The sequence below is a fragment of the Phodopus roborovskii genome, unplaced genomic scaffold (genome assembly GCF_943737965.1).
Source record: "Phodopus roborovskii unplaced genomic scaffold, PHOROB, whole genome shotgun sequence".
Taxonomy (NCBI): domain Eukaryota; kingdom Metazoa; phylum Chordata; class Mammalia; order Rodentia; family Cricetidae; genus Phodopus; species Phodopus roborovskii.
The window spans coordinates 3,207,058-3,230,136 of NW_026126547.1; the positions used below are offsets into that span (position 1 = coordinate 3,207,058).

At 46.4% G+C, this 23,079-nt stretch overlaps 1 protein-coding gene across 1 annotated transcript in view; it reads right to left on the reverse strand.

Annotated features, from left to right (window-relative positions):
* Pkd1l1 (polycystin 1 like 1, transient receptor potential channel interacting) overlaps positions 1-23,079 on the reverse strand; it is a 119,748-nt gene that overhangs the window by 9,428 nt on the left and 87,241 nt on the right. Inside the window, exons 39-50 of the mRNA XM_051200565.1 lie at positions 21,583-21,718; positions 20,556-20,640; positions 19,973-20,149; positions 18,556-18,674; positions 15,837-15,947; positions 12,043-12,163; positions 11,214-11,297; positions 10,539-10,684; positions 9,390-9,624; positions 7,206-7,310; positions 6,409-6,549; positions 2,558-2,692 (exon numbers count right to left, since the gene is read on the reverse strand). Coding sequence (XP_051056522.1) covers positions 2,558-2,692; positions 6,409-6,549; positions 7,206-7,310; positions 9,390-9,624; positions 10,539-10,684; positions 11,214-11,297; positions 12,043-12,163; positions 15,837-15,947; positions 18,556-18,674; positions 19,973-20,149; positions 20,556-20,640; positions 21,583-21,718 — 1,595 coding nt within the window. The remainder of the gene's footprint in view (positions 1-2,557; positions 2,693-6,408; positions 6,550-7,205; positions 7,311-9,389; positions 9,625-10,538; positions 10,685-11,213; positions 11,298-12,042; positions 12,164-15,836; positions 15,948-18,555; positions 18,675-19,972; positions 20,150-20,555; positions 20,641-21,582; positions 21,719-23,079) is intronic.

Genomic DNA, 23,079 nt, shown 5'->3' on the forward strand with positions numbered 1-23,079 from the left:
CCCTTATATGGGGCTCCTGCTACTATGATAGTCTCTTGCCTACATGTGTCTAGCACCCAGCATGGGCTATGTAAAGACATGGCTTAAGAATTGGGAAGGGCTACTTAGAGACAAACTAGCTCTGGTTAAGCTTGTGGCCTGGCTGTGAGAAAGAGGGACTTGGGGTCTTAGTTGTAGTGTCAGTAGCCCAGTTTGTTTCATACTGTCTACTGAAATCAACTCCAGGGCTGACACACTTTCTCAAATGATGACAGACCATCCACCATTTTGCTATCTGTCTCAAAAACCACTGGCTTCCTTTTGTTTCGCTGGTCCTACATTTAGAATTCCTCGTGTCTTGTCTGGCACTCAATGAATATCCTTGACTCTGATGTGGTGGTTTGGTACTCATCTCTGTGGGACTGAGGAGGAAGAAAGCATAATCTAGGCTGAGCATGGCAGGACATGCCTGCAACCTCAGTGCTGTGAGGTGGAGGCAGGAGCGTTGGGAATTCAAGGCTCTCGTTGGCTTTCTAGTGGGTTTAAGACCAGGCTACAGTACTTAAGACCTGGTCCTGAAGCAGAATAAAGAGATGGCAGCTTTGCCAGTGGGTAAAGGGACTTGCTGCCACTACAAGGGCAGTGCCAATGAATCTATCATAAATGACAGTTTAGGCTCAGCTCAAGCTGGACTCTGACCAGGTAAACAGGATTGCTAGTGGAGAGCCCCTCCAGCCATCTACTTCTGGCAGGGAGGCATCTAGTTCTCTGTTAACACGCATCTGTAATAAATCATAGTCTCCATGATAGCTCCCCACCTCTTATGCCCTCGACCCCCCAACTCTAACTTCCAGACTGTCCCCACTTAATGCTCTCTCCCAAAGATCCCCACTTAAAACTGGCAAGATTCCCCCCACCTTTTGCTCTTCTCTCTGACCCCAAGAGAGAGCCTTAGCAGTTGTGAATTTCCCCAAAGCAAGCCTCTCTTCCGCCCACAGAGTGCTCTGGTCCAGTGTTTTCATTGTGGCCCTTCGCCTACATTGCCTAGCGCAATGAACGCAGATGATGAGAGAACAGGAGGGGCTCGCAAGAGTTGTCCTCTGACCTCTATACAATGCCCTCCCACACAAATAAATAAATAGATGATAAACAAATCTACAAATGTAAGCAGCAGGCAAGCAAACAACAAAACACAAACTATTAGTCTTCATCTCAGCAAATCAAGATGAAGGGCCTGAATGACCCCCCCACCAGATTCCCAACATACATACACTTTTGACAGGGCAAGTGCTGATTCTTAAACATCATTCACTATATCCATTGACATATATATGGACATATAAATTTTCTTAACATAAAAGGACTTTTGTATAATGCTAAATGGTGTTAATAACAGTCTCTTGCTAGTTAAGGACCACATAGATCTATACAATTTCTAAAGTGTTTCATGGCAGGTTTATTAGCTGGCCTCTGGTGACTTTTGTTAGTTGGTTATGGGCAGCCTAGGCTTAAATGTAGCTGTCTTAGATTCTGAGGTCTGCTCTTTCTGATCTCATTTGCTGACCCAGTCCTCCAAGCACAGTCTAGCAAAGTCTGAGGTCCATATTCTCTGGAGCAGGAGACTCTTGCTTGGGCCCTTGTGAGCCTGTGTGAGCCTTGAAGCCTGAGAGCCAGAATGTCCTCACAGTAGCCACCAGGCCAAGCAGTTCTCTCAGATTTGATAGCAATGCTGTCTGTGGCAGATGTGGGAACTTCTGCTGCATTGGGCCTATGTAGCTAGAGCGAGATCTTTCCAGCTGGGACCTGCTCAGGACCGGCAGCCAGGGACATCATCAGGACCTAACACTATTATCTGTGCCTGGTTTGGGCCCCCATTCTCCAGTCAGAACTTTTGGCCCATCCCTGGATAGAGACTTGCCCTGTGCTGACATAGAGCTCAGGCATTGGCAAGCATTCATACAAACAGCTGAGCATCATATGATGCTCTTTTGTCCCGACTGGAGTTTGCTTCTGTGTCCTATTGATACTCTGTGGTTCCTTGAGTGAGGTAAACAATACAAAATGGGTCCCTGTGTGTGAGTGGAGAAGTCTCTGTGTGCCGGAGTCGGATGACAAATGGATGTAGAAGCAGCATGTGGCCATCAGAGGACCCTGAAATTACGGTCCCAAGGCAAGCCTCATCCCCTCTCTCAGCTTCTTGCTCCATCATCTGAAAAAAAACCACCTTTTCCACCACAGCCCATTGTGATCACTAAGCGTGTTCACATATAAGAGACACTCCACAGCATTCCTGACACTTCGAGAAAGGGGGGCAAGTGTTAATAACCACAGAAAATAACCATTGTGTGCTGTGGGAAAGTGTAACACAAAGCCAGTGTTTAATAAATCGTGGCTATTGGTGTCACAAATGTAATTTAATATCACTGGTACCCCTTATCTAAACCCCGCTATGATTGATTAGGTGACTAGAATTCTGGATGGTGTGTCACCCTGTGAAAAGTTTGCTATTCCCTAACTAGGGTGAACCAGTGCGTTGATTGACTAAGGAAATCCCTGGAGAAGGGGGGAGGATTCTTACTGCTGGGGCGAAGGCTCTGGAGAGACAGGAACACGTCACTGTGGATAAGGATACCATGGTGCTTAGGAAGCCGAGGAGGTGAGCACCCTTCAACAGCCAGAGGAACAAGAGGCTTCCCCGGAGCCATCTTGCCATCTAAGGGAAGAACACAGCAAGTCAGTATACCCTGACAATGATAATAAGGTCACGTAGACACAGGCACATACCTGTGAGCTATGCTGAAACACAAGTCGGTTTAAGGAGTTGTTTAGACTACAGGCCTCCTGGGGACACCAGGTACCCCAGGGACACCAAGCACCAGTGTCTGCAGAGGAGCACATGACAGAAGCAGGATACAGGCCACAGTATAAGACATCTTCAGAAGGGCCGGGCTGGTAGAGACAGCAGAGTGGGTGTGGCTGCTTCCCCTCTGAGGCTCAGTCCACCGTGCTGTAAGGAAATGAATGGCCCTGGCAGTGGTGATAGGGTGTGCCCCCCTAGTCACGTAACACTTTACCAATGCTTTCCTTGAAGATATTGAAAATTTAATTCTGTGATAACCAGAAGGGTTCCTGCATTATAGCTGTGAAGTCTATGGCTCAAATAAACACAGCAAAGACACATAGCAGAACGACCCAGGGGCACATTCATAGTCTAGGTCCAACACTCCTGAATCACTCAAAAGTTGTGCACATGCCGATAGCTCACTGGAAAAGGCCTTTCATTCTGTGCAAGGCCTCGTCTACTTCCCCAAAAGAAAGAAAAGAATGCTACATGCTAGAACTTCATGTGAGCAAAGGATGAAGGTTTTCAGTTTATTTGGGAAATGACCAAAAGCCACCTCTGGCAACTGAGGCCTGGGTAAGTTGTGAGGGGCTGGCACACCTGTGGCCAGTGAGAAGCAGCCGTGCTTGGGAAAACCAGCGACAGCAGAGCTAGCACGGCCTAGGAGAGCTACACGTGGGACATGGGCACAACCGCACCTTTCCTGGTAGCTGCAATTTAGCAGGTGAAAATAAACATGGAGATTTACTTTGCACTTTATTTAGATCAACACATGCAAAATAGTATGTGCATTCTGTACACACAGAGATATTTGCATATTAAATTTATGAAATTCAGCAAGTACTTTGTATTTTGAGTATATCTCAATTTGAGCTGACCACACTTCCTGCTCTACACTGTCAGGGGGGTCAGTGACCATGACACTGGAGAGCACAACTATGGCCTCTCTGTGGACCCCTTTCTTGCCTACGTATAAGTGGAAGGATACCAGAATGCCTTAACTGTTTTCGTTGTCATATTTATTTATCCGATACCTATCATATGCTGAGAGGAATATGTATGTATTTTCTTCCCCCCTTCATCCTAGAAAATCCCTTGTTTTGTACCATGCTTCTATCATAACTTGAGGAAGCCTGGCCCACTCCTAGGGTTAAAGAGAAGCTGTGGCTAAGGCCACAGGCTACAGTTACGAGGCCATCTGGACTCAGACAGAGTGCACTGATGGCCTACCATACAGATATCACAGTTCACTTCTCAGGTAACTGGTACAAGACCAGAGACCATTCCCGCTGCTGCTTCTGAGTGGCCTGTGATGCTCACCCTCTTGGAGTACGGGTGGGGTCATCTGTGGTGTGGATGGGATATGATCACCAACTGGTTTAGTGACAATAGCAAGGACCTTCTCCTTTTTCTTCTTTTCAGCCTTGGTTTTCTCAGCTGAGTATTTTCTTTTGTACAGGGCCTTTCTGGAATACACAGCAGTCTGGAGTACCTGCCAATTCCTCTAACAGGACAGGGTCCCGGCTTTTTAACCTTAGGGACACTCTTTTTTGGCTGCACCAGCAGCAGAGGCACCAGCAACATCACCACCAGCCTTCTTGGCTGCAGGGGTTTTTTTTTTTCTTCTTCTTCTTTTTTTCTTTTTCTTCAGGCTTCTCGGCTTTCTCATCCACCATCTTGAAAGATGGGAAAACCCAGCTCTGCTTTAACTGCACGCACTTCTCAGAATAACTGAGGCTGAAACAGAACATCCTAAGACAGAGAAGGCACTAGGAACCGCCTGGGCTGTTCATTACTGTGTGGAAAGATATTACCCACAGCTGGGAGAACTTGGAGAGCAGTTCTGGGGTTCCATATGTTGGGGGATCCAGGCTAACTAACACTTCATGTCTTAAGACTTCTTTTTTTAAGGACAGAAAGGAAAGGAGCTTCCTGCCTGTGTGGACAAAAGAATGATTTTCTTCACTTTTGTGATTGGCAGACGAGACTCCCATGGATTGTAGAATATAATCCAAGGTTCAGAAGTGTCTGGAATCTTGCTCCTGGTGCTTAGCATAGGGATGGCTCAGCAATGTGTACAAAGAATGTGTTTCATAGCACCATGGGGGTGATGAGCAGGAAGGGGAGGAGGCAGGCCGGCTGCTCATGATGTAAAGAAGATGTCTACCTGGTTAGTGCCCAGCCTCGGGGCTCATGAGTACCCATGGAGCTCAACACTCAGGAGTAGGACATATAGCTGCATGGCTTCCCTCATGCAAGGGCTCTCTTCTTAGCCTGAGAGGGCACAGGACTGACTCATAAAGTCACAGGTCTAGTGTCATCTACAAAGGAAGGTGATTTGTGTTCTTGTCCTCCAGGAAGAAACCAAGATTGTCTCTGTTTGGGATCCTTCAAAACACTGGCCCCAGGGTAATAAGTCTCTGGTACTTGCATGGCCGGGCCACTCTGGCTATAGGAAGGTCCTGCCTGACACCCTCTGGGCAGCAGCTGTCTCAGGAATACTCTGTTTCTGCTCCACAGTTTATCCAGAGTGTAGATGGTGAGAAGCCAGAGGAGAAAAGATGAGTGGGGTTGATATAACCTCCAAGGAGACAGAGACAATAGTGGTACCAGTTATCCAGAAAAGGAAAGCTGAAGCTGTGGCGGAGGAACATTACCGTCCTGCATCCTCTAACACTCCTCACTCAGTAGAAAAGAAAGCTGGGTCCAGGGTGCATCACAAGATGATTCAGAGGGAAATTATAGGGAGGAGGCAGAGCTGGGAGTACTGAGGTTAAAGGGGAATTAGTCCCCCCTCTTTTCAGGTTGTTCTGAGAGCATCTTGTCCAGGGTGGGAAGGTACAGAATGGCCCTGGGGCATCAACAGCCATCAAAGTGGGTAGAAAAGATGCTTGGAGAATCTGTGGGTAGGTAGATGTGTTAGCTGTGGCTACAGCAGAACAAAATGGGAATATAGATTCAGTTTGAATATATCCTCTGTAGCATGAAGCTGTGGACCTCCAGCGAGCTCAGCTGCTGTGGTAGGATCCTCTGACCCACAGGTCCCCTCCCAGGGACTTATGAGGCTTGTCTTGCAAATTCTACCTGGTCCCCTTGGTAGAGATCCCATTCTACAGATGGAAGCCTAGGGGGCAGAGATAAAGGGACTTAGAGATGGTGTTTCTTCCTTTCATGACCTCAAGTCTTTTCCTGAGCCTCAGTCTCATCACTTATTGAAAACACCAGCATCTAAGACCATCAGCAGATGGAAGGGAAGGCAGGCATGATGCATCTAAGAATAATAGTGACAACCTCCTTACTGTAGACTATGTTGACTGACACCTGCTTCCTCATGCTGCTGCAAGTCCATTGGCATCCCTGGCTCTTGAATTCTGCTTTACATAGCATGTGTGGCTGCCAAGCTAGTGGGCACATGTGAAGTTCTCCAAATCCATCATTGCTTCAAGTGGCACCAACTGTGAGCTTACAGCATTATCATCCAACATAACGAATCCATCACACTGAACCTTTTAGTCCTTGTATGACAGATATCATTGAGCGACATCAATTATGGCTTCTTTCTGCTAGCCTTGAGTTCCCTATCATACCTGATTCCATGACACCATCAGACTTAGGTCCACAAACATCTGATGAAGTCCTTTGTGGAACTGGTCATTGACATTCTCAGCGAGGGTAGTGAGGTGAGCAGAGGCTGCATAGTAGGCCAGGGCTACCCCAATCATAGAGAGCTGCAACACAGGAGAGAAAAGTCTCTCAGTCGGCTGAGGGTGGGCACAGTTGGCATTCCTGACTCTCTGGTGACAAGTTGCCTGTCAAAACTTAAGTTGGTGGTTAAGGAGGTAACTTGGATGGTAAAGTATAAGCATGAGGACATGCAATGTCCAGAACCCACGTAAAAATACCCATCATGGTAGCACATGCTTGGAATCCCCATGAGGGGCAGACATAGCAGGGTGGATTCTTGGGGTCTTCAGGCAGCTAGCCTCATCTAATTGATTCTTTCCAGGCCAATGAGAGACACTGTTTTAAAATGACAGATGGATGATATCTGAGAAATGACACCTAGGTCTGGCTTCTGGCCTCCACACATTTATGTACTCAAACACACATGAACATGAGCATGCTTGTACACACACACACACACACACACACACACACACACACACACACACACACACAAACACACACACACACACACACACCACTACCACCATCACCACCACCAGATTCCAAGGACACCTGATTTCAAATGCTATCTGCCTTCACACTATACTGGGGGAACCACAGTGATGTTGGAAATAGTGTCTATAAGACTTCATGACATAAGTATTTTTCCTTTCAGATAAAAATATTTTAGTGTTATTGTTCTACATGAGAGACTTACCTCAAGCCAGTGTCTCAGTTTTCTCCAATAGCTGAGGATGCCCTTGGTGGCCATTCCCCAGAGCTGGAAACAGAGGTGGGTCATGTTGAGTACCAGGAACACCAGCTGGGAGGGGACATGAATAAGTGAGACAACGGAAGGGTCAGTTAAGTAGTTCTTTCAAGGTCCAGACTTCTTCCAGTTTCCATTGCACATATGGTATAAGCCTCTCTCCTTCTAGACAGCATATGATAACAAGCTAGCCCTTCAGTAGGTACCTGGGCAGCTTAGTATCACTTCACACTAAGCTCTCCCAGTGACCCAATCCCATGTGAAGCATTAAGATGTGCCATTGACCCTGCAGACACAGGAATAAGGCATGCGGATGTCCACGGCCACTACCAGCTCACCATGCCAGCCTGCCACTTATTCACAAGTTTACAGGAAATTGGAACCCATCAGCAGGGGCTTTGTACATTCTCCATCCTCTCTGAGAGCTATGTGTACTGTGCCTTTGTGGATCTAATAAACTGCAAACATAATCAGAACCAAGTTGCTTTGAGTCCTAAGGGGAGGTTGTGAAACAGTGTACTTCACCATGTCATGCCAGAGACTGCCTCTCCACTACAGAGGAGAATAGTGGTGAGGTTGGAAGTAGTATTGACAACACTCCTGATAGATGTATTTTTCTTTTCAGATAAAAATTCCTTAGTGCCATTGTTCTACACAATGAAGACCACTACATCAGAGAGGCTACCTCCAGCCAGTGTCTCCAGGAAACTGACCTGGTTTTCTAAACTCTTGACATTTTGCCCAACATGGCTTCATTTTCTTTTTTTCTTTTTCTATTGCATGAATTCTGACATTTTAAGATATTACACTAGCATGTTATTGACCTTGTTTTCTGACCATTTTTCCCCCTTTTTGCCCAAAGCCAGAGCTTCTTCTATCCCAGCTCTTCCCAGTAATCCACTCCTGTTCTTCACAGTTATTCTCCATTTCAGTCTCAGCTGTGGCTATCTCTAACAGTCCCTAGTCTCCTTTCCCTTCCTGAAGCCAACTAGACTTGACTCGCCCAATAGTAGATGATTCATTCATAGAGAAAGATAAAATAAGAAGATACAAAGGCAGTGGCATACCATGGAGGGTATGCTGAAGCTTTTGGCTGTTCAGTAAAGCAATGTGAACCATTGACACCTGGTGCTATGGGCTGGGGGCAGGGAGGAGCAGATATCCCCAGATTAATATTTTGGCACCCAAAGTTCCATAATGCCTCTATTTGGAAACAGGCCTCATTGGAAGTACTTAAGGCTAAGTGCAAGCATGAGGTGGGGGCATATTTCTATACTATTGGTGTCTATTTATATATACTTGAGGCCCAAAGGGCACATACTTTCTCTTTGTTCACTGGTACCAAAATGAAGCCAGGCTGTTTGATACAGTGAGAAGATGGCTTTTCACCACCAAGGAAGGGGTCTTTGCTACAGCCCAGCATTCCCAGCACTTGATCTGGGGTTTCTAGCTGCCAGAGCTTTGTTAAATAGATGTCTGTTATTTAAGCCTCCCAGCCATTGAGCAGTAAGTAATCCTATTCGCCTGACAGGGATGTGTGGTAGTCCCCAACGGCTGTCTGAAATTTCAATAGTGACAAACACTATTAATATTGGATCTTTCTTATAAATACATAGACAGCTATGATAAACCTTAATTTCTAAATTTGGCATAGTAACTGATTAACAGCAATAACCAATAATAAAGTGGAACAATTATAACAACACACTGTAATTATACAACAATATACTGTAAGGTTGTTTAAAATGTGGGCATCATTTACTTCTGGAATATTCTACTCCATATTTTCAGATCATTTGTGACTATAAAAGTTAAATGTTGGGCAGTGAGGGATGACAGTATGTTGTTCTGGTGGTTGAGACTGACTAAGATTCCCCGATGAATTTAGGACATCAAGGCAATAGAATACTTACGCTCATTTTGTATGTGATGGTTAGTTTCCCCATTGGGGATCTTCTTTATCTACAGTCCTAACACCTATTCTATGATTGATAAGACATGAAAGAGACATACTAAGAATTGTGCAGGTGGGTCAATGGGAGGTTCCTATTTTCACAGAGGTAGAAGGTATTTAGCCATGTGAAGCCCTAGTTCTCTGTGCCCATCCAGGAGGCCCAGGACAGGTGAACTCACCTCTGAAAGCATAAGAAGGTTCTGTGAGACTGAATCACTGTAGAAGATGCTGATTGACTCTACCAGGGATGAGGGGACAAGACCTCCCATGGGGAGAAACTCTGCACGTAGGGTCACACTTGTGAAGAGTCTCATTGGCGGGTTGTAGAGAGTGAAGTGCACAGATACGGCCCTGGTTCTGTGGTCGATCCACCTGTTGGCCCTGAGGGCAGTCAGGGCTGAGTGTGCTTCATGCCTGGAAAACAGCTCTGGTCAGAGGGAGGGCAGGAAACAAAGCCTCGGAGTCCATGGAAAACTCCATTTCTGGCACCATGTCCAATACACCAAAAGCAAGCCTCATGGAGACAGATGACCCCTAAGTTTCTGATTACTGCATAGACAGTCCTGCTGTGGGCTAGGGCTCCCACCAGGAGCCCACTATTCCTTCACCCCCCTTCCTCATTCCTGTATCCAGGATGTAATCCCAGCCAACAGATGGTGTCTACCCTCACCTGTGCCCTGTGAGGGGGGGATGCCCAGCAACCCTCTCCAAGGGCTCACATCCTTCTCTTCACAGTGGACTGTGTGGATAGAAGGAAACCACACCTAATTCATATTTAGTAGCAAATCATGTTCTGCCTTTAATTTCTCTGGCACACTACTATGACCATACAGATTGACTTCCTAATCAAAGTCCTGTGCTGTGGTGAAGGCTGCACCATGACCTGGGCCCAGGGCCCAGGAACTGGCAGGACACTTGACTACAGGCTCGGCTACAGGAAGCATGGTGTATGCATGCTGTGTCTACACATGCGGGAAGACCCACTCCTCATCTTCTCAGTGAAGCTCAAGGCATCATCTGTGTTCCTCCTCTAGGAGTTAATGGCCAAATAGTCAAGACCACGTGAACTTCCTGCTTGGCACTCAGTAGCAAAGGACAAAGATTCCATGACTCTGCAGGCTCTGGCAGCTACTTTTCAAGAATGAACCATTCAGTTCTCCTCTACGTACTTTGGTGTGAATCTGAAGTCTGAGTTCTTCCACGCCATTGTTCTGAATAAGAACACTGCCCAGGCCTTAGCAGTGCTGGCCCTTTTGGAGCCTGCCCAGAAGCTGAGCCTGCAGCAGACATGCCTCACTTAGCATCATGGGGTCTGGGAGCTCACTGACCTTGTTCTTCCTAGAGTGTGCACGGCACTCTCCCTCTTAACCCCACAGGCCTCACCACCAGGGGTCACATTTTGGTTCTCAAGATCAAGGTCATGACTCCATGTAGGTAGTGCATCTTCCATGAGCTCTGAGGTTGACCTGGGAGGCTAGAGCACAAACAACCATTCAAGTAACCCCAATCGATCTCTGTCCCCAAGTCCATCATTGTGGAGCTCTCAAGCTCCGCCCACACAGAATATAGCCAACCATGTGGTCAGGGATCCTGCTGCTTTCAAGGACCATTCTACAGCAAACTTCATGATCTCTGGGTCATGTCTCAAAATGGAAGGATCAGGAATATGCTTGTTGATGGCTGTAGCTGAGGAGTTGGCTGTGTGGGGCTAGCCAATCTACAGAACACTGCATTATGAAGAGATGCTGTAGATGCTGTCTTTGGGCACCCTTCCCCATCAGAAAATAATACAAACAAAATTCTAGTTTCAGAGCTTTAGAAGAAAGCCTTCTTCGTCTAGAAAACCAGCTCTAGAAGTGAAGAGAATGGTTCTGGGGAAGAATGTAGAGGTTGCAAGAGGGTGCTTGAAATGGTAGAAGGGAAGGCACGTGGAAATCTCACACTACATCCCAACTCTCTAGCTTATCTGCCAGCCCTGTCTCCGAGTCTCCAGGTGCACTTACTGTACATGCAGTACCAGAAGAAACCTTCAGCTGCTTGATCACAGAAGGGCCTATTAGATGGCACTGCCCTCTGAGAGCTCCAGGCTGAAAGAGAGAGAGACTTGGTGTAACAGCTTTGTGAATTTCGATGGCCACTGTACAGCATTGCTCACAAGGCTGGGGAAGCACAGGCCACCCCATCTGCAGACTCAGAAGTTCATTGTCCTGAAAACCCGAGGGAGGATACAACCAGCACCCCAGAAACCAACCTTTTGCAGATGCAGCCAACACCCCTCCTCAGCATCCTCAGAAAAAGAAAGCATTCAAATGAAGCCCTCTCTGCCCCCTCATGTGAATGACCCCAGGCCACTCCATGACATTCTAGGAATGCAAGCAAATGAAACGAGGGACAAAACGTTTGAGATATGGAGGGCAAAGCACTTGTATTTTTCAAAAAGGGGAACAAGTGAACTGTGAATGAGGGACGGGAAAGTACACACTCAGGACCAGCCTTGCCTTTTTCTGGAAGCTTCCCTAACGCATCTGCCTTAGCAGTGGGCTCCTCTTCTGCTCTGGGGACTCCTGAGCCCTTGTCATGCTAGCAATAAGTTGGCTTCTTCCTCAATCTTACCCTGAACCTCTGTTAAAGTGTCCAGGCCCTGCTTGGACTGGCAAGCATTGAATGGAGGGTGTGAATAGCTTAGGAGGCCATCATGGGCCATCCTAGAGTCTCAGGAGACTCCAGGCAAGGAGACTAACAGGTTTCTTTGCCTGTCATGGTGCCATGGAGCAGACCTATGCTGCCTTGTGGTTCCTCTCACTGCTTCTGACATAGGAAATGAATGCCCACCTGAGCCCCCCAGGTTCCAGCAGCAGGTCCTTCTGGGTACAGCCCATCCAGCAATGTGCTCAGAGTCCAGTCCCACCAGTCATCTGTGCTGCTCAGGTTCCCAAAGGAGTGTCTGGCATTTCTTAATCCAAGAACAAAACAAATAGCATGAATCCATAAGAACAATTCCAAGTGAGGGGAGAAAGGTTGTTTTTTTCCTGGCATTTTTTTCCTCCACTTGCAGTCTAGGTACTCTGTGAGAATTAAGCCAAAGCAAACTGCAATATAAGATACAACCCCAGAATTCACCCTGCTCCTCAGTGACAGAGGGAAGAGAAACAATAGGGGAAAATAATCTCTTGTTTATTCATTTGCTCATTCGCTCAACAAATATCACTGTGTTACTGCTAAGTACCAGGTACTCTTTCTAGACACTGGGAAACAAGACCAAATTCCTGTCCTTCAGTGAGGAAACAAACAAATGTATGCACGTATGTGTGTGTGCATGCATGCATGAAGCTTATGATAAAAGTTTCAACTGCTAATATTTTGACTTTACAATGGTTTAACGTTTCACCCAACGACATTTCTGGGGCTTCCTGCCAGAGAGCCTTGGCCAGGTTATGGGTAGGAACTCCTTAAGGGTGGCTTTGGGAGGTGACAGAGGAAAAAAAAAGAAAAAAGAAAAAAGAAAAGCTGGACAGTTTAATTAAAGGCAAGGAAAAGCCTTCAACTATGTTAATAGAGCACTGAGTCCTTGCAGCTGGAGTGATAGGCAGTTGTGAGCTGCTGGACATGGATGCTGGGAACAGAACCTGGGTCCTGGGGAGAGCACTTTGCACTCTTGAACTCTTAAACCCTGAGCCTTCTCCCTCTGTAGTTCCCTTTTCTTGAGAGCACAGATCATCTCCTACCCATTAAGTAATTTTTTTGTTGTTGTTTTGCATGGAGCCTAATCTATGTAGGCCCCCTACTGGCTGCTAGTTCTGAATCTCATGCTTCTGTGAAAATTTGGCTAAACAGGAACTTCTGAGGCTGCAATGGAGAAACGGGGGAGGGGGTGGGGTGGTAGGAGAATGGGGGTGGGGTAGGAGAGTCAGGGTGGGGGCACAAATAAAGCAGATAAAGCCCTGAACATTTACCACCTTTGGGAGAGAGCACTCTACAAAGAGAAGGTGGCAGAGACCGAGGCGGGGAGGGATATTTGGCAGACAAGTTGACTGCGTACCTGCCACTTAGGATGCTCCATATCTGTTTTTAAAAAACAAGCTAGTGTATATTTAATAGCCATACTGAGTTCCCACAATATTTAAAACTTTTACATTTTTATTATTATTTTTTAATATGTATTGGTGTTTTCCTTACATGCTTGTCTGTGTACCACATACATGCCTGGTGCTTTCAGAGGCCTGAAGGGGGCATGGGATCCCCTGGGACTTGAGTTACAGATGGTTGTGAGCAGCCACCTGGGTGTAAGAAACAGAACCAGAGTCCTCTGGAAGAGCAGCCAGTACTCTTAATGGCGGAGCCATCATCTCTGCAGCCCCCATACTACTTTTGGAGGTGCTGGTAAAACAACACCAAGGCAGCTTTGCCCATATTAAGCTCGTAATCTGTCACCGAACTGCACCCCTACCCCAAGCTTGCATAGTTCAGAGAAATGTCATCACTCCCTGATATTTGTTCCCTGTTGGGACATCATTAAAAAACACGTTTGTGACCCAGAGCTCACCCACCCACAGGAATCATCTCCCGCTCCTTCCTGGCACACTGGAGAGCAGGAAGGACCAAAGGGTCCAAGCATGCCCTGGTTCCGTGGGTACTAATTACCGCAGTTCTATCAAATGGGCCTGCAGAGGCAGTCCTTCGAGAGGAGACAGGAGCAGTCCTCTCTGAGCGCACTGGGATGGAGGCCGGCTTCGCCTCCTGTTACCGGTGCCTTATGGCTTAGTTTTGTTGTTTTGGGATTTCATGAAGACTTTGAGTTCAGAAGTACTTCAAGTACAGATTAAATATCATCAATCTGCTTTAGAGGAATATTTTGTTGTTGAAGACAGAAATCTAGACTGTCATTTTCTGAACTTTATAGAGGACACTGAAGCCTGGAGCCAAAGGGCTGCCTGTCACAGAAAGGCAAGGGAGCCCTCCCCTGATTCCACAGGATTCCTTCTCCTGGGCTTGGTCCCCAGCTCTCTCTGGAATGCCACAAGTAACAGCCCCCCCCAGGACTTGTTGATTTTTAGGATTAGGTGCTGGCGGATGGGGAGGCAGACAGGGCCCACTTTAAATGTTCCGTTTTGAACTGGTAGATATAAAATAGCCTTGCCTGGTGACCAGAACTGTAAGAGGCAATGAGGCAGTGAGGTTTCTCTTCGTTGTGACCCACCCGGGTCAACATCTCAAAGGTCTACCTGAGCATATCAGGCAAGTACACATAGCTTTCTTATAGATATTATCTCAGCCGGAATAGTTCTGAATTGACTATCAAGAGGCATATGAGAAATATTGAGTAAAAAGGAAGTCATGAAATGTGCGATAGAAGTAAATTAGTCAAATCGGTGTTTATAGTGTTTTGATTTCCATATCTACAGAAAATGCCCTCCTTGGTCTCTTTGTTTTGCTCACAGCACCCCCTCCTGGCAAGTCTATGTATATGTTCAATTGGAAGAAGAAAGTTGTCAAAGTGGAAGGTAACTGTGGCTTTGCCAAATGGGGTGCAGAAAATAGCATGTAGCTTCCTTAGAGCTGCAGTCTAAGAGGTGGGATTATTGAGCCACAATTCAAGTACTGGGACTTCCACACAGTACCTTGTTAAAGAGCAGTAAAATTATAAAAATAAAGGGAATGGCTTAGGTGAGTTACCATCTAACAGGGGATCAGTGTTCCCCGTCTTACAGAATCTAAAAACATGTCCTTCAAACAAAAAGATGAAATGGATCTTACTACCATCCTCTCCTGGCCTTAATGTGGCAAATATATTTACATAAAGCTCAGTGAAAAGCCAAGGCCACACATTTACAAAAGTGCTACGGAAATGGGTATTAAATATTCTCTCCAGAAAGGAAACCCCTGAACTTGTGGAGTTGCCACTGCTCCCTGCCACTGCAAAGCAAGCAATTATTCATATTGCTAGAGTCAAAGTGCCTTGGAGAAATTGCCTGGGTTAGCAAAATTCACTAACTTCCAAGAAATGTTCAACTAAGTGTATCCACTCATCTCCTTGGGCATCCTAATCTCTGGGATATCAAAACCCCCAAAATATCCACATGGCAGAGGCCATGAGAGTGTGTCCCTGCCTTGGCATGTTGACTTGGTTAGTGTTCACTTATGATGGAAGTCTGTTGCATTTAAAAGTAAAAAGGTGAATAAACATTTGAGACATGGTAGAGAGCTTGACAGCATGTGGCACTTTGGAATTGGGGACCACAAATCATAAACTGCAACTGCAGCCTTTGGTTGAAGAACAATGATGTTTTCCTGCAAAATAGATGGTATGACCCTCTTGTTCTGAATTCCTTTCACTATTGACCTCAAATGAGATGCCAAGCATCTTGTGTTAACGTGGATAATTAAACAGCCTTTGCCAGACTTCATATCCAGGCCTTGATGAAAACCTTTCTCTAAGGGCAGTCTGTACAGGTGAAATGACTGAAGGAGCGAGTAGAGGGTCTATAGGGCTCCCCCTTCTGGAACAAAGTGAAGGAAACAGTTTCTGGAACCCAGAGGTTGGAGTTCTCTTTGGGTATGAGTGATTACAGTGACCAAGAACTAGTGCAATACCCCCCAGATCTGCAGGAGTTCCCCAAACCTCCTACCTTGTGAATTCCTTCCTGATGGCTTGATTGAGAGAATATTCACCCGGACAGAATCTCCCATATGTTATAAACAAAAGCAGCAGCAGCATGAGGCTGTGCACTGAAATGTCTCTGGGAGGAGAGATTTGAAAGTTAACATCTTTGCAGACCCTGTGTATCTACATAGCCATTTCCCTCACAGAGTGTGGTTTAGGGAGCAGGGCATCCATGTTCTGTTAGGATGTATTAGCATAAGGCATGAGCTGGATTAAAGTTTGCATTTACTCTTTGTCTTTTCATTAATTCTTGGAGAACTTCACAGTGTCCTTTGATCATATGCATATACTCACCCAACTCCTCTTAGATCCGCCCACCATCCCTACCCATCCAACTTTGTGTCTTTATTTTTGTTTAACCCATCAAATACAATTTGTGCTGCCCTTATACTCTGGAATGTGTGGCCTTCCGTGGGAGTTTGACCAACCTATCTAGGCCACACTCTTAAAAAAGCAAAAACTGGTTCTCCTCCCACCATCTATCAATTGCCAATAGCTCCTTAGCTAGAAGTGGCATTTCAACACATCTGTATTTGTGTGTTCCTCTATGTTTTATTGCTATTCAGCTTCCAGGTCCACTTTTGGAAAGACTATAATATGTTCATTGAATAGTCTTTATATTTTTGTCAGTAAACCTGATTGGGCCTATTTGTGTAGCTATTTCTGGGCTTTCTTTTCTGTTCCATTGATCTAGGTGTCTATTTCCTTGATCTGCAACTATTGTTTAGACCAACAGCACGCTGCAGTTTCTGCAGCTACATACTACATATTAGAATTACACAGTGTCAGCCTTCCAACTTCATTCTTTTTCAGGATTGATTTTGTTATTCTAGTTGCTTTGTTCCTCTTATCCCTTATTCATTTTGGAACCAGCTTGTTGACATCCATTTTACATAGCATAGGGTATCTGAGCAACGAATCTGCAGATAACTTGGAACACATTGATGCACTGCCCTCTGTGGGTTGATGTGCATAGTGTATTCTTTCTTCTTTCTCTCTTTCTTTCTTTCTTTCTTTCTTTCTTTCTTTCTTTCTTCCTTTTTTTTTTTTTTTTTTTTTTTTTTTTGGTAGAGTTTTGTGGGTTTGGACTTACAGTCCCTGAATGTTTGCTTACATTTTCATTTGAATACTTGGATTTCTTCAATGCTACTATAAACAACATTGTATGTTCAAGTTCAAGTATTCTTTACTACAGGCATGTAGGAATATAACTGCTTTATATTGTATGAGTGTATGTGTGCAGGCTTTCACGTGTGTGTGTGTGTGTGTGTGTGTGTGTGCAAACCAGAACACAACTTCAGGTGTTGCTCCTCCTTTTTTTTTTTTTTTTTTTTTTTTGGTTTTTCAAGGTAAGGGGTTTTCTGTGGCTTTGGAAGCTGTTCTGGAACTAGTTCTGTAGATCAGGCTGGCCTCGAACTCAGAGAGATCCGCCTACTTCTGCCTCCTGAATGCTGGGATTAAAGGTGTGTGCCACCACACCCACTACTCTATTTTCAAGGACAACAGCAATAGCAAAGTTGGAAAACCATGCAATTGCTCACCTGCCCTACCCACCAGTGAGTTGTTAATCTGAAGGAAGGCACGGGTGTTCTGCACAATGACACCAGGGACTGAAGTGTCCCACTGGCTTCAGTCTACATTTGAATCTTTCTTAACTTTCCTGTGTGTTTTATGCATTTCCTGTCAAGGTGCAGTACTCAGAGCACTGGCTACACATGCTTACTGTACCTATGTGACTTTGATGTGTGTGTGGGTGGGTACGGGGTCATTTAAGTCTGCCATGTATGTTTTCAGTGGTTTAGTTGGGGTAATTTAACTACTCTGCTTTTATGAGGAGACTGAAGAAGTTTCTAAGTCAGTGCCTTGTCTTCCCAGAATTTAAATGTGACACTTTAGTAATGCCACAACTCTTTTCTTTGCAAAGGATTTGTTTTAGAATGTGTTCTTTACTTAAGGGAGCTGACTGTTTGCAGGAGATAATGAAGGATTTTTAAGAAGGATGATTCATTGGAGGAGACATTACATACTTTAGAAACACTATTGTAGGTAAAATATCAGTCCAGAATTCAGAGCTGGGAGACATGTATTGACTAGTACTTGCAGAAGGTTCCTCCAGAAACTACCATTAGTATCCACCAGAGATGGGGATGGAGATGGGTACCTTTGATAGAAAGACGCATGGCTGGTGTCTAATTTGGAGAGGTTTGTCTCAGTTACTAAGCTTCATGTTTTATCTAAAAATTTGAAATGGATTTTATGTTGAGCCCCAGAATGTCTGTGTAAACTATGTTGAGTTATTTTCAAACACTGGTCCCTGGGCACAGCCATTGTCTATGAAGAGGTAGCTCTTGGATTTTCATTGCCCTCTGTATTCAGCTGGAGGAGTAGGGTGCCAGGTCTAGTGCTGAACACAGCGTGGAGATGCTTGTGAGTCTGTATGACTGAGCCATCTGAGGTACACTGCTCTGGGCCACTGATTGCAGGCGGTGACAGAACAGTTTTCTTCCTCCAGTCTCTGTCCCACATGTTCTGGCACAGGCTGAGACCTGGGAGGATTTTCCCAAGTGTAGATTGAGATCTCTTACTGTTCCTTCTAAAAGGAAGGTAGAGCCAGGGAAAGCTCAATGTATTCTGACCTGCGCCCACCTTGGGAGTCTCTGTGCATCAAGGCTGCCTGCACCCACCTCAAGGCTGCCTGCATCTGGCTCTCTTTTCTCAGTCTCTCCATGGTCACTCTGAACTTGGCCCTGGATGGTGGCCAAGCCCAGCGCAGGTGGCGTTCTCGTTGTCGGGTAGCCAAAACCTGGAGGTGGGGGTGAGGAGACTACATGATACCAGGGTCAGGACTGGAAAGAGAGGGGCCTTTGGTGTCCCTGCCAACCCAAGAGCCATCATCATTGCTCTCTGCCTTACATTCTGGGGACAAAGAGGGACCTTGTACAGTTAGCACACACTGTGTTGCTGGGGAGGTAATGGGAGATGGAGTAGACACATTTAAAAACTGCTCATGCCCCAAGCCAGAGATTTTGGCCAGGATTGCATCTGGGCATTACAAAGCATAGCTTCACAAGAGAGGCGTGCCCACTGCTGTCCAATCACAGGAGCGGTTGCCTTTGGCATTTGCATAGTAGTTCCTATTAGAGACCTTCAAAGACTGGGAAAGTGATTTTATAGCAGTTTATTTTAGTATGAAATGACCTTTGTATGTCTTGTGTAATAGAAGCATCATGGCTTCCATGCTGTAGTTATGTGCAGGACTAACACTAGCCAAACACCAAACCCATGGGAAATAGTCACCCATTCATTTCTCACTCATCTGTTTACCCATTCCATGCACATTCAGTCCTCAGTCCCTCCCAGCTCTGCTGGACTTCTAAGAAATATAGATCAAGTACTGTGGATTGGGCTTGTGGTTTGTTCTGAGTACTGTGCACCATGGCTGGGTGCACCGGAAACTGGAAGGCAGAGCATCACAGCTTAAGGTGAGCATAGCATGGGTTTGGAGAGTCAAGCCTGATCAGAACTGAGTTCCTCAAAGGCCTCTCAGTTTCTGATACTAGACTAGCTGGCAAAAGAACCCCGCTGATTGCCTCAGACTTGGACCCTGCTGCCTATGCTGAAAGGGGAAGAGAGTCTTGGAAGAAGAAAGGGGAGCTGGGGGCCTGCAGGTGTGTAGAGAGTAGAGCAGTGTCACTTCTCAGAAGCCATGGTGTTGAAGGATTGGGCCAGAGAAGGCACGACACAGGCCTGCACTTGGGACATGGAGACCGCTAAGGTCTGTGTGGAAGCATGGGGAGAGAGTGAAGCTATATATTTTCTGTGTGTGCATTAAAAAGCAAACGATCTAGAAGTTCTCAGAAACTGGGGCCAGGGATTATATTTCTCATTTGCCTCTACATTTTCAAATGCACTCATTACCCTGTGGCTCTGATTTCACCAGGATTAGGGTAAGGAAAGAAGCATAAGAAATTAAAACACACACACACACACACACACACACACAGTGGGACATCAAAAGTACAGCCAATTTTGAACTAAGGTCTGAGCTCCCATCTGCATGGTGGGAACAGAGCAGTTCTGAAACCTCCCGCTCCTGCTCACCCTTTCGGCTTCCTCAGCACTGTCAGGACTACAGGAGCTGCGAGAATGGGGAATGTAGGCTCTGGAGTATTCTTTCCGTTCCAAATCTAGATCCTTGGTTGCATCATGTAAAGACTCAATAAAAAACTGGCTGTCGTGGTTCCTTTTCCAAGCAAAGGCCAGCGCTGCCAAGCAGATCTGGAAGAGAGGTGTCTGGTTGTGCCCCCTCCCACACAGAGCCATCTTCCTGGCCCTGCACTGCCAGCTGACTTCATCTCAGTTCAAAATAGATACCAGAAGTCACTTCCCTGAAGTCCCCAGCACCTGGTCACCAGGTGTGGCCTTCACCAAGATGCCTCTAGGGCACAGCTCCCTAAACTGAAGATGGAGACAAGCGGTTCATCTCTTTGGGGATTTTTCAAATAAGGATTCCAAATACCAGGTTGAGTTGGAGCTTAGCCTGGGCCCTGTCTCCCAGATTTTATCGCATCTAGATCATCAAACTATAAAGAGGGGACTCACATCATCAAAACACACACACTGGTCCCTGTGCTATCCCGTCCCCTGCTGATGAAGGCACCTCTGCCACAGGGGAGTTTCTTACCATGAGTGGCTGGGTGACAAATGCACAGCAGACCACACAGAGAAGCAGCAGATACAGCCACCACACACACTGCTCTGGCACAAACCTGTCCAGAAGAGGGAGGGGTCAGTTGATACCATGGAGTAAGCTACCCTCGAGACAGTTACAGCCAAAGGGCAATGATGTCTTCACTGCTAGGAGGCATGGGGTGTGATTTAGGGGAGGTTGTGGGATGGGTACCAGGTCTGTCTGCCCATCAGGGTCCCTCCCTGTTGAGGGAACAGCAACCTTTCTGACACTTCCCAGCACCAAGAATAAGAGGGCCTGAAATGGAGACCGGGTAGAGCACAGACAAGGCCTTGGGAAGTGCAGGTGGTGGTGTTTTCAGGACTCTGTATTTCACCCCACACCTCTGGATTAAGCAAACTGAGGTGTGAAGAAAATTCTAGTGCCTGTCCTGTCTTCACAAAGCGGTCAGGAATGCAGTTGGGAGAAGAGCCATTTTCAGGAAGAAAGGGCCCCTTCATGGGTTAGGAACATGGTGTAGGCTTTTCTAGAACTATAGGGGTGGCTCTCCCTCTTCAGAGGTGGCTGAAACCACACAGGAGCCAGGTGAAGAGGGAGCGTGTGGGAAGGACTGGTTAGGATCTTCGCTGTATCATCATAGCCCAGCTCAGCAGTATACATTTTTTTTTTTTTTCAAACAACACCAAACAACAAATGGTTGACTTTGGCCAGCACCAGAGTTTTTCCTCTGATGAGCTTAGTGTCAGAATACCACCCATCCCTGCTTTTTGGTGCCCTTCCCCCTTAGCTTCTTGTTTGGTACTCAGGATTCTGTCTATACAGAGCTTCTGTTGAAGACCTGTCTGGGCCGAGTGGCGCTTTGGGGGTTTGTATATGGTTGTATTCACCTTTGGAAGGGATGGAGTACTGGAGAAAACAGTGATATTGGTAACTGTGTATGAGTGCCCTGAAACAGGGGTCTCTTCCCAGATCCTGGACCTCTATCAATACCTGAGGATGTCTAAAATCCTTAACCACTCACCTGTAGCCTAGGAATCCTGTCCCCAAACCACAGGCCAGGGACGCTGACCCACAAATGGCCCAGGCCACAGAGCTTGACCAGGTCAGACAGACTCTTGACCACCGGGGCACAAGTCCTTTAAAAGCACTGCTGGGAGCTAAGAAAGGCCAAGATAGAGAGATCATGCAGGTTAGCAGACTTTGTCATTATCACCCACAGTGTGATGAAAGCTTGTCACCTTGGTTGGGCTAAGGTGTGCTGTCAGGAAGCTACAGAGGACAATAACCATTGAGTAGGTGGGCGGAACAAAGCAGATAGGCCTCCCCATGTGGGTGGGCCTCATTTAATCAGTTGAAAGGCTAAATATAACAAATGGACAAAGAAGGAGTTCCTCTTGCCTGATGATCTTTGAACTGAGATATTGGTCTTTGCCTGATAGACAGGGGTAGCCTTGGGAAATGGACTTGGCCAGTATAGCTGGGTCTTCTTGAGCTGTCATTTCTCTACAGAACCCACAGGCAATTTCTCACTTCTGAGCTCTGGTTTTCCAGCCTGTCTCTCTGCCCAGCATATCTAGCCAGCACTCCTGGGGCAGCCTGCCAACACTAGTACTATTATCGTAAGCTCGTCTAGCTGAGTGCTCATTTAGACATAGAGATGCCTTTTTCCTTCTCCCCTAGGGTGCACTGTGGGCCAGGCATGGCCTTGGTCAGTTGAACACACAGACCTTGCTGATCACTGTCTACAGAGCAGTGTCCACTGCTGCCCAAAGCCTCTGATGACCATTTGTCCACACGTTATGCAGCCCCAGAGACCCAGTTATATGTTGATACCCTGTCCTCCTTCCTACTAGGCCAGTTCAGCAGGACCTTCAATCCCTTCCGTCAGACCAGACAAGGTTAGTTCCCGGGACCCTGGTTCCAGCAGGACTTACTGACTCCACTGGCACAGCCTTCCCTCTTTTTCCCCTCCTTTCTGGCTCAGTGAGCATTTGCCATAATTTGAAGCTGGAGCTGTTACTCTAATTTGCATAGAGCTTTGGCCTTCAAAATATTTAAAGTGTAGGGGTCTCTCACTGACTTTATAAAAGCATTGGATCTGGCTTGTAAGCCAGACTCACTAGGATTGGACTGAAGCCAACTGTCATGGTTTCAGATAGGCCTGGGCTCATACCCAAGCTTGGATTTTAGAGAGAACCAGAATGTTTAGTGACATTTGGACCAAATACATTCTTGTTCCGCCTCTCTGTATGGGCACAGGTCACTGTCCTGTCAGCAGGAATGGGGGGTGGGTACTCAATATAAATAAGGGACTTTACCTTGTGAACTGGGAGGAAGGTGGTGGCTCTTCTCTCTCAGAGCAAGAAAGGATGGACAGACCATAGCGCTACTACTGGCTGCCATCCTCCAAGCTCCGTCAGTCCCTGGAAGAATGTCTGATGCAGGATGCTGGAATTGTGACAAGGTCAGGCCAAGTCAGTGCCACTTTTGCTGCTGCTCATGAAACACCAGAGCCCTT